The 11,544-nt window shown below is 39.7% G+C and overlaps 2 protein-coding genes across 3 annotated transcripts in view; one reads left to right on the top strand and one right to left on the bottom strand.

Moving 5' to 3' along the window:
- Positions 1-1,200: 1,200 nt before the first annotated feature.
- On the bottom strand, positions 1,201-2,612 carry LOC104963258 (uncharacterized). Of its 2 annotated transcripts, XM_010791825.1 has the most exons (4): positions 2,534-2,612; positions 2,277-2,426; positions 1,980-2,203; positions 1,201-1,906 (listed from the first exon to the last, which is right to left on the bottom strand). In XM_010791825.1, the coding sequence occupies exons 1-4, from the start codon at positions 2,565-2,567 to the stop codon at positions 1,568-1,570; spliced, it is 747 nt and encodes a 248-aa protein (XP_010790127.1). In that variant the 5' UTR covers positions 2,568-2,612; the 3' UTR covers positions 1,201-1,567. The 2 variants fall into 2 exon arrangements, with proteins under 2 accessions (XP_010790127.1, XP_010790128.1); XM_010791826.1 differs by lacking the exons at positions 1,980-2,203; positions 2,534-2,612 and having other exon boundaries at positions 2,277-2,439.
- Positions 2,613-4,077: 1,465 nt separating this feature from the next.
- LOC104963259 (SWI/SNF-related matrix-associated actin-dependent regulator of chromatin subfamily B member 1-like) overlaps positions 4,078-11,544 on the top strand; it is a 13,447-nt gene continuing 5,980 nt past the window's right edge. The window contains exons 1-6 of the mRNA XM_010791827.1: positions 4,078-4,261; positions 5,150-5,261; positions 6,109-6,238; positions 8,324-8,464; positions 10,637-10,784; positions 10,941-11,014. Of these exons, the coding sequence (XP_010790129.1) occupies positions 4,178-4,261; positions 5,150-5,261; positions 6,109-6,238; positions 8,324-8,464; positions 10,637-10,784; positions 10,941-11,014 (689 nt within the window). The 5' untranslated portion in view covers positions 4,078-4,177. The remainder of the gene's footprint in view (positions 4,262-5,149; positions 5,262-6,108; positions 6,239-8,323; positions 8,465-10,636; positions 10,785-10,940; positions 11,015-11,544) is intronic.

Here is an 11,544-nt window from a genome sequence, read left to right on the forward strand (position 1 = left end):
AACCCACCAGACTCAGGGACAGTTTTATCCCACAGGCCATAAGACCTGTCCATTTAATCCTTTCTACCAAACAGGACGTGATGACGACTATTGGCCCGTTCTACTTGAACAGACAGCACAGTAAAGTGGCGCTCCAAAACAGTGTCCTTGCCTGTCTGTGGACTCTATCAAACCAGGAGTCCTATAGGGGGGTTGCTGATCGTTTTAATATCACCAAATCCACTGTCTGCCTGCATCTCCATGAATTTTGTAGTCTTGTCACTACGTATTTGTCTCACCACATTTTCTGGCCCACAGGGCAAGCCCTACATAATTCTGAGTTAGGATTTCGTGCAGCAGGATTTCCCAACACTGTCTGTGCGGTAGATGGATGCCACATTCCTATTGTGAAACCACACTGTGAGAACCCAGTTGCATACATCAACAGAAAACAGTTTTATTCTGTTGTGCTTATTGGGTTCTGTGACAGTGAGCGGCGATTCTGTCATGTTAATGTGGGCCACCCTGGTAGCTGGCATGATGCACGGGCATTCCGGTTGTCTGCTGTTGGAAGGCTGCTTGATGAAGATCCCCAGTCCCTGGTGCCTGAGGGAATGCACATCATTGGGGACTCTGCCTACCCACTATTGCCTCAGCTTATGAGGCCATACAGGGACAATGGCCATTTAACTGCTCGGCAGCGTCGTTTCAATCAGAAATTAAATGTTGCACACGTGGTCATTGAGCATACCTTTGGCCTACTGAAAACGAAGTTCAGGAGGCTCAAATGTTTGTACATGAAAAACATTGCAAACATTAGCACAGCAGTCACTGCCTGTTGCATACTTCACAACATGTGCTTGGAGGAAGGGGAAGCAATTGAAGTTGATGAGCAGGTTGAAGCAGCAGATAACGGGCCACCGCATCCCCAGAACCAAGATGCAGTGTTGCACAGAAATCAGATTTGTGACCTTTTGTAAAAAGCTCACACACTCCCCCATACACAAATAACCACTGTCATATTCTTTGTGGAAGACATTTGTTCTTTATTTCCTTTCCTTTTATGCCCACAGTATTGAGTATGTAAGTCGCTCTGGATTAAAGAGCCGAACAAGTAATGTAATGTCAACCAAAATGATTGGGCAAGTAAAAAATACATGCATATATATGAAAACTAGATATGGTCATTTTCTGCACATGTCAATAGCAGTTGACTATATATACATATGTTCACATGTACTTGGCAAATAAATAATAATCATTGCATATAAACATTGTGAACACTTAGTGTATACAAATATTACAAGGCAATTGCCAGGGCTGATATAATAATTCAACTGCATAACGAGGAAAATAAATAAGTAATCTAAACAATATTACTTCCATAAACAAACTGAGGTGGTGTTCTTTATAAACAAATTAATTCATTCTGGGAATACCCAGTGTGGGGGAAATTATGGCATATTGGGCTTGTCCTGTAAAAGCTCAATAATGCGCTCTTGTTGGCTCCCAATGCACTTTAATTGGGTAATAACTTCTCCCATCGCTGTCAGCATTTTTGCTTCGAACCTCCTCCGATTTATCTCCTTCAGCCTTCTCCGGTGCTTCTGTTCTGGCCGCACCAGTGTCTCCAGTGCACTGGCCCTCCTCTCCGAATGGGCCTCATACAGGTCGTAGAAGAGGGACGGGAGACTCGAGACCGGATTGATCTCGGCTGAGTGGTGGGCAGGGTCATGGAGGAACCAGGCTGGCCCTCAGAGGCACACGGCAGTGTGGTGGGCAGGGTCATGGAGGGACCAGGCTGGCCCTCAGAGGCACACAGCAGTGTGGTGGATGGTTGTGAGGCAGTGGGAAATAGAGGGGTGGAAACAAGAGTGCCTGGTGGTGCGCTCCCAACACCGCACCTCCCAAACAGGTTGTCCATTATCTGTGGAATTGCAGAATTGTTAAAAAGGAAATGTTGCTTTTACCAACTAGCTGTGCAAGAACAAACCTCTTACCCCATAATATTCCCACGTTATGTTCCCCTCTCCTGTTGAGGTACAACGGTATGTGGTCAAAAGGTTGTTCAATTTTTTTCTGATTTTGTCTGAGGAGAAATTGTATCCCTCCTTGCTGAACTGCCGTTGTATCATTTTATAAAAACCGGGTTTAGAGCGATAGTACACGTGTTGGTGTGTTTTTGTCAGGTCCAAAAGCAGCAATATGGTGTTGTGTGTGAAATCTGTTAAGACAAAAGTGTTAGTAACTCAAACAAATAGCATTTGCTGTTTAGATCCTCATTTTAGTTACTGTACCTTGTGTTGCCTCAAGGTGTTCTGACCGGCTGGAGGGGGATGCCAGGTGAGGAGTGCCAGCTTGGGATGGAGCAGGCCTTTGAGGAGCAGGCCTTTGAGGAGCAGGCCTTTGAGGAGCAGGCCTAGCATCTGAAGACAGATCTAAAGGGACTGTGATTGAGAGAAAATTAAATATTTGTTTACAATAAACATGAATGTGTCATTTGTTTGATTTGCATTAAAAGACAATACCATTTTTGATTTACATGATAGATTACCTTGTGCATTTGTTGCAGCCCTTGCTTGCTGCATAAGTGCAGCTGCTAAACTGTTATCTGAAAAATCATTTACATCATTTAAAGTCATATCCAGATTGTTGGAATGCAATTTAGGTGTTTACTCACCATTTTGTAGTCTTTGGGAAATTTCTTGTGAGACTCTTACAGTGATGTCTCCCTGTTCGTCACGCAGTGTAAGCACCACAAATTCCATTTCACCCACTGTAGACAAAGGTGATCTCCATTGCTTTATATAGGTTTGTTAATTGAGTCATGATGATGAACCACACCAGTGACTGGGTTCCATAATTAGAAATGCTCCTCCCTCTTAATGTTTGCAAAACTGATAGGTGGACAGGCTACAAATGGTCAGTCCCTTCAGATCCGCACACATGAAGCTTAATGAGCATGAATTGAACACCGACCTGCTGCTGTGTTGTTAGATGTAAATATAATTCTTTAGCTGCCACTTTAAGCTTTATGATGTGTACAACATGAATGTAATTTGATTTAATCTTGCCATTTTAAATGATGTATTCAATAAATAAGGTTAAACCGGTTAAACCAAATCATTACAACATTACAATAGATTTTATTTTAATGATTTGGTTTAACTTTAAGAGAATTGCTAGAAATAACACCTCACTACAAATTAATGACTCAAGTGTCTGTTCATTTAAAAACAAATCAATACAAGGGGGGTTGAATCCTAAATGTAAAAGACAGAACCACTTATTAATTTTCAAAATTACTTCCGTCAGTGGTCTTGACCAGTTTGCATTTATAAAGAATGCACACATGTGTTTAATCGTTAATTTCAGATATACTAAGTAAATACATTTGTTCCTGCTCAAGATTAGATTCAACTTTATTGTTATTGCACAGATTACAGGTACTGAGACAACGAAATGCAGTTTAGCTTCTAACCAGGAGTGCAACAAGCAGTAAAGTAAAAAGTAATATACACAATCTACAGAATAAAAGATAGAATGAATTGAATGATGAATAAACAGTGAGGGGCATGAATACACTAGATACACACAGCAACCTGTGAGCAGTATGAACAGTGTGTATGAATATGCTAAGATATATAAAGTATAAAAACGGTAAGCAGTGCAAGTATAGTATAACATATATAGATATTAATTTCATGATGATAAACATTGTGGAACAATGATGAAAAATGTGAATGGAAGTGGCGACGTAAAACTGACACCAAACAACAACAAACTTTTGCCGAGCCAATTGGAGAGTTTCATCAGCAGCACGTGGTAAAAACCACCAATGAGCGCTCAGCTCGAGATACCAGCGAGTCGTTTCCCATCAAGCATTTCGCTTCCGCAGCCCGTGGAGAGGAACTGCGCCGCCTCGCCGCGCCTCGCTCTCAAGGCTGCGGGCGTCTTTGTCCCGCGAGATTTCAACGTCTCATGTGAGCGAGCCTCCAGAGCAAGTCGGACAAAATGACTAACCATCATGCAACGTACGAGCAAGACGTTGATCGAAATTTCGCAGGTCTGCGCAGGTCTCGCTTGTCTCAAACAAGCCTACTGTTGACTGTTGATAAACTAGTGCAACGTCACTTCTCAGCGACAGACCGTTCTCGCACATGCGCATTAGCATTGAGCTTTGTTATTTCATTTCACTATGGCGCTTAGCAAAACGTTTGGACAAAAACCTGTTAAATTTCAGCTCGAGGAGGATGGAGACTTTTATATGATCGGATCGGAGGTTATAATTCTACTTATTTATTCAACCATAGCCTCAATTATTTACTTATTTGACAGAAAAGTGTCGTTAAACCTGACAGCCGGTCCGTTAGCAGCTAGGTAGCAGCTAACGATGAAGGACGGCGCATCAACACTCATTCATTTAATTAATGTTTCTTGTTAATTCAGCTGAGAACAGCCATGAAGATAAAATAAAAATAATGAATATGATGTTCCAACAGTACAAAGTCTTCTCCAAAGGTTCAACCTGGTTTCTCTGGCTGAGCTATCCAACGTTATACAATCATGCTAAGCTGCTATGCTAGCTAGCTAAAGGTGTTTATGCAACTAAAGCTTGTATAGGACAGTCTAACAAACACCGCAATGTTGGACTCATTCTTTAATAATGTTATGATTTATTTATTTTCATTACTATATGGTTGTTTGTTACGGTACTATGGTTCCTCTCGCAGTGTACGTGTTAGCTGTAACGTTAGTTCTCGGACGTAAATACTGATCTTAATTCCAATAGAGATTTATAGTAGTTGAATGTTTTGGACGTTTTTTTTTTTCTTAAACCTCTTAGACTAGATTTAACATAATACAAATAAAATCAAAACTGAAAACATGGCTGTATTCATGAGAAAGTCATGATAGTTATCATTCGCCATAATCTTTTTGAAAAATCAACTATTTGTTTGGAATAATGTAATAATAATAATAATTCATATGAAATATAAGAAAAAAACTAAAATCTGACTTGACATGGTTATCCCGTAGCTAAACTCCAAAATATATCATACATAGAGGAAAACACATACAAAAGGGTTGTAAGAATCCCCAAGATTCTTTGGTCGGTGGTCTGCCTTCGTGTTTCTTGATTCTGTTTTTTTTCTGTGTGTGTGTTCAGGTGGGAAACTACCTCCGCATGTTCAGAGGCTCCCTGTATAAAAGATATCCGTCATTATGGAGAAAACTGGCATCGGTAGAAGAGAGGAAGAAGATAGTGGAGTCGTCACACGGTCAGTAGAGTGCAGTCCTGAGACTATATTCACAATATATACTCCTAATATGTTGTGATTCATCTAATATTAAAAGCCGTACCACTGAGAAATGTTGTACTACAGACTACTTTGGAATTTTTTAATAAATAGAACAAATTAGGAAATGTGTTTTGGCTTCAAAAAAGGTAAGAACATATGGAATAGTCCATCCCAGTTTCTTAAAGTCCAAGGTTATATCCTAAATGTCTTGTTTTACAATTTCAAAACCCAAAGAGGTTTTCCTTGCTAAAAGATTGATGGTTTGGCATTTTAAAAATAATGTAATTGCCACTAACTGCTTCACTATAATGTTTAAAAGTATTATTGACATGAAGAGGTATTGTTTAAATAAATAAAAAGGAATCTTGAGAAAATTAAAGGATTTGATTGCTTTTTTTTCCTCTTTTTTTTTTTTAAATGTATCTCATTCTATTATTTAAGTTTTTATTAGTTTTTTTGTTGTGATTTACCTCAACTGGATGTAAAAACATGAGTTTGTGATCTGAGCATATCTGTAAATGAACTCAGTCAATAAGGAAAAAGTATTACAACAATGAGAACTGTATCTCCACAAATAGAAATGAAAAACAAAGAAAAATCTTAAACTACAGAAAAAAAAATTGTTCACACGTTTAAATATGTTTTGTTCATCTCTTTCTGAACAACATCCTTATACATTTATGTTTAAAAGGATAAGAAAATGGCGTTACACATCGCCTCATTTCATAATTAGGGTTAACATAATTTTTCACAATAATGAGTCGAACATTACCAGGTTCAGTTGCTCTTGTTTCTGTCGTTGATTTGATCCGTTTCTGTCCTTCAGATCACGGCTACACTCAGCTGGCCACCAGTGTGACCCTGCTGAAGGCTTCCGAGGTGGAGGAGATCCTGGAAGGAAACGATGAGAAGTACAAAGCTATCTCCATCAGCACGGAGCCCCCCGCCTACCTCAGGTACCCCGCCATCTGAGAACACAAATGATAGATATGGGAATGCCTCTCTATTTAGATGCTTTCCTCACAATCAAAAGGTTTCCGTAGTTACTACCGTAGTTCTTTTTGTGAGTTGCAGGCTTAACTTACTCAAGGAACTTCATCTGTGCCGTGGACAAATAAGACTGGTTATGACTTATTATTACCTTTTACTTTTGGTACTCTTTGTAGGCTTTTGGTGCTAATGCAAGACTTAAGCAGTATTTATATACTGTGGTATTATTACTCCTTCTAGGGTTACATTTAGATATACTTTTATTGATCCCAGTTTGGACAATTATTTTGTCATAGCAGCATGTAGACAAGCATTGCACATTAATTTCAAATTAAATAAAATACAAAATAAACTTTAACAGCAAATGTATGTCTATATAAACAGGACAAGTAGTTTTTCTAGAACAGATTACAAATCGCCTGAAAATGGTACAAACAAGTGACAACATTTTTGACGAAGGTGTTGCGCTGGGCTTATATCATGCAATCGAATGTGAAACTTAAGCTCGCTCTATTGCTGAGATATTCCCGCGAGAGTGCGGAAAACTTACATTTATTTCAAAAGTGAAATTTTACCAATATACTCACAGACGACTAGGGGGCGCTCACGGACCACCAGTGGTCCGCGGACCACACTTTGAGAAGCGTAAAGTATCTTATCTTTTCCTTTTTTAATGAATGATTATTGATTAATTTGTCAACTGACAATTTGACAACTACATTTACTAAAGTACTGTACTTAATTACACATTTAAGGTATTTATCTTTGACTTTTGTACGTTTTCGTGCCACTTCCTACCTATACACCAGATTTCAGCGAAAAATATTTTTGCTCCACTACATTTATTTGATACCTATAGTTAGTTTACTTAACAGGTTAGGATATTGCACACCGAAAAATGTTACGTTTTTAAAATATAATGTTTTGTTAGAAATAAAATGATGACCCTATATAGTATGTACAGGTACAGCTGAATCAATGTATTAACTGGTTGTTTGAAATAAATATTGATGATCACAATAATAATGATGATGATGAGGAGAAATTGGACAAATAAGGCAAAAACACCCTGAACCAACAATCATAAATGTGTTATAGAATGCATATAAAGGTACAAAACGGATTAAAGGAGAGGGCCAGTAACTGACAGCTAGTAGGGGGTTGTTGTTTTGGGGGACAGGGATCTTGAGAGTCTAGGAGGAAGCAATGGCTGCTGAAGAGAATAAAACAACTGGAAACAAATCCCAAAAGCATCTGTTTTTCAACACGATATGAAAATGATTACTCAACATCTGAAATCTAAAATTGATAACGGAAGAAGAATTAAACAGGTAGCTTGTATCAAGAGGTCAGTCTGCACATTTTTGATGCGACCTATTTGGAAATTAGAGATAAGTACTTTTATGTCGAATGTCTTTTAGCTGATGCTTTTTGAGTTTATGAAAGCGCCCTGATTAAAGCGGCATTCATAAAAGCGGCATTCATAAAAGCATACTGGTAATAATTAAGGATGTTTCAGTTTGCATAATTATCTTCATGCTGATTTGGAGGAACATATTGGCTGTGTTAATAGAAAGAAAAAAAAAGCACGTTTTCAAACATGTCCATCAGTAGTAGGTCCACAGTAAATGGGTTTAACATGTGGTTATTTATTATTAGATAAGATTGACCTTTATTGATCCCTGTAGGGAAATGTGGGTGTCATAGCAGCAACAGAATAAGACAGAAAAACAGATAGTACACATGCGATAATAAGAAAAATAAAAACAAAACAAGTTAAAATAGGAATGAACATGTAGTAATAGTATGAATCAAAATTAAGAAAAATCACATGAGTTAAACTCTGAATTTTAAAGGTAAATGTTCATATATATATATACAGATGTATATAAAGGTTAAAAATATATACATGTAAATTATTATGATTTGGTATGTTACCGTTAAACCAGTGAGATTATAACTGCTGCATGTTGTCATTGAACTAATTTGACATTTGAAAAAAGCCCATCTTATCTTGTCTGGTTCCCACATGTGTTTGGTTCTGTCCACAGGGAGCAGAAGGGCAAGAGGAACAGTCAGTGGGTCCCCACGCTGCCCAACAGCTCCCACCACCTGGACGCAGTGCCCTGCTCCACCACCATCAACCGCAGCCGGAGTGGCCGCGACAAGAAGAGGACCTTCCCCCTATGGTGAGCAGCCTGCGCCCCCACTGCTGTGTTTAGTCACGCAGAAACGCGGATCACGTGCACCATAAGGTTTAAATTAGGGCTGTCAGTCTATTAAAATATTTAATCGCGATTAATCGCATGATGTCATTTTCCATAGTTAATCGCAAATTAATCGCAAATGTTTTATCTGTCCTAAATGTACCTTAGAGGAATATCTTTCAAGTTTGTAATACTCTTATCAACATATGAGTGGACAAATATGCTTTATGCAAATGTTTATTTATTATCATTGGAACAATGACAAATATTCTCCTGAATATTTTCAATACAACAACCTGGAACCTCTCTCTCTCTCTTACACTCTCTCCAAACCCTGTTTACTTCTCTGTACTGAGCCAGTTGCTCAAACAGACAAGCCTGTTTACAGTTGTCGGCGAAATGCTGCTCCTCTGTCTTCATCTTCAGTCAAAGCATGAGACTGAAGTTCTCACTTTGGGTCAAAATAATGCGCTGTGACACGTTGGATGCGATCCGAATTATCTCACACAGTCCCTCGTCCTCCACAATGTTAATTGTTCTGTAAGCTGTAGCTAGCGAGAGTTATGGATACAAAAAAAGGTGTTTTAAACAGCAAGCCAAGCACACAGCTGATGCTGACAGCCCCGCTCCTGCCGCTCGCCTGCGGCAGACCACACTTTAAAGTTTGCCGGTTGGACGCCTGGACACGGCGTCTATGAGCAGCAAGCGAGAGCTAAATGGGTGGCGGAGGCTACAGCTTACAGAACAATTAACATTGTGGAGGACGAGGGACTGTGTGAGATAATTCGGATCGCATCCAACGTGTCACAGCGCATTATTTTGACCCAAANTGGAGAGTATGTGCTGCAGGGAGGTGGATGCACAACGCACCCAGGAACGAACGCTAGCTCCGGTCCTTTTTACTGTGGACTCGATGTCCTGACAGGCTGGTATTTGTGCAACCTGCACAAACACAATACTGCACCATGATTACAAATGGTGAAATACAATGTAAAACTACCGAAAAATACCAGCTCCTTAAAACACAACCGCTCTACTCAACGCAACTCTACTATACCCGCGGTCAGAGAGCGGAGATGTGTCCCCTGTGTGATGTAATATGACGCGTTTGACGTATGACCTTAAAAAAAAAGCCGTTTTTAAGAGCAGAGCTCAAAATTGCTCCTTTCCCTCTGAATTCCTGCCCTTATGTCTCGTAAAACATATCAAATCCTGCATTCACTTTTTTAATTGTAATTTTCAAGCAAGTGTAAGCATAAATGTAGAATAAATAAAAACCTGCAAGATGCTCTTTAACTTCAACATTTAAAATAAATTTTCCCGGGGGGAGCATGCCTCGGGACCCCCTTAGAGGATGTGAGGTCCACCCCCAAAGAAGCAGGTTAAAATAATTCAATTGCATACATTTAATTTTAGTAAACACTGAAAACGGGTCCCACAGACCCAAACAGCACACAAAGGTTAAAGGTGAGCATATCATAATGTTAAAATGTGCTAAATATATACACTGCAAAAAACAAAAAAAGAGGAGTAAAAGCAGCTCACAACTTGTTTTAATTTTTGAAAGTAGCCCTCACACTAAAAAAGGTTGGAGACCCCTGATTTAGAAACTGCAGCGCGTATCCCGTAATGGAAGTGTTTTAAGCAGTTTTAGCACGTTTGTACTTGTCGGCCACCGTAGAAAAGCATGTGTCAAACCTGACAACAAACTACTACTTGTATTTCTTTTACCGGTTAAAGTTCAAAATGTACTCATGATGTTTGGGAGATAGGACACTGAGCTCACATGCTTTCCACCACATCTCCCGCTCTGTATTTGGGGAACAGTACCTGAAGGCGTACGTCCTCTGGTGCCAGCTCAGCTGACCGCGGATGCTGTAGGCGATGGTGGTGACAAACTCTCCGCCCAGGCCCAGCTCGGAGCACAGCTTCAGGGCGAATTTCTCGGGAGAGTTCTCCCTCTCGGACATGTCCCACTCAAACTGGTCCACCAGGGAGATGTTCCCCACATGGATGTTCAACTGAAAACCAAAAACATTTCTCAGAATAGGCTTCAAGTATCGTTTGCTATGAAAACATTTGATAGATTCTTCATGAGCTCCAGGCAGTGTAGAGCGTCACCTTGATGATCACCCTCTGGTCCGACTGCTCCTCCAGGATGCTGTCTGTGGGATACGACTCGATCTGCTGTCGGATGGCGGAGGCGATGGCGGGGACGAAGGCCAGCGGGTTGAGGTCCAGGTCGTCGCAGAGGATCTCAGCAAACATCTCGGGCGTCATCAGCTTTTCTGGGAATGTCAAAAAGGCAAAGGAATGTGTCAAAACTTATATTGGCTCCAATGTGTTTTTGCTTTGATATCCTATTTTGCTGAGCTGAGAGAAAAGGCGATGTTGGGGCGTTACCGTTCATGTTCCAGGTGAAAGCGTCTCTGAGTTTCTGTCCCTCGATCTCCATGTCCAGGCGGATGGGAACCAGGACTTCAGACTGAGTGGCGTTCTCGTGGATCACTGCTGGATCGTGGTCGTCAAAGCTGGGCAAGAAGAAAAAACAAAAAAACTCACCAACTGCAACTGAAACTAGATCTAATTCCTATATATTACATTTGTATTACTATTATCTTTTTATTTGTATTTCTGTTGTACCTATATGTTCAATTTGTTTCATGGGGTTTTATATTGTTGCATCGATTTAGTTGTCTTCGGAGAGAAATCATAATTTATTTTATTTTATTATCATACCTTTGACCTCCTTGTGTCTCTTAACCTGTTAACATTTTATATTTTGCTGCATGAACCTGTAAAGTTCTTAACATCTAATCTGAGGGAAATTTCTTGTTGTTTATTTTTAACTTGTGATGTGTGCCATTTTGTAAAGCACTTTGAGCTGCATGTGCTGTATGAAAAGTGCTACATAAATAAAGCTTTATTATTATTAGTATATACATATATTTCAATGTTTAAAGTAGGGCTGTCAAGTTAACGCAATTTTTTTTTTAACGCCGCTAATTATTTTAACGTGCGATTAACGCATGTGTAGTTGGCCCGCACCGACTGCCAAGGCACAC

This window comes from Notothenia coriiceps, unplaced genomic scaffold, assembly GCF_000735185.1.
Source record: "Notothenia coriiceps isolate Sejong01 unplaced genomic scaffold, NC01 NC01_scaffold00035899, whole genome shotgun sequence".
Taxonomy (NCBI): Eukaryota; Metazoa; Chordata; class Actinopteri; order Perciformes; family Nototheniidae; genus Notothenia; species Notothenia coriiceps.

What these genes read in the sequence shown, in the direction of transcription:
- LOC104963258 (XM_010791825.1), bottom strand. Translation starts at nt 2,567, where the DNA reads ATGCAGCAAGCAAGGGCTGCAACAAATGCACAAG. An exon ending in GGCTGCAACAAATGCACAAG is followed by an intron (nt 2,427 to 2,533) that starts GTAATCTATCAT and finishes TCTCAATCACAG; the next exon opens with TCCCTTTAGATCTGTCTTCA. An exon ending in TAACGTGGGAATATTATGGG is followed by an intron (nt 1,907 to 1,979) that starts GTAAGAGGTTTG and finishes GCAATTCCACAG; the next exon opens with ATAATGGACAACCTGTTTGG.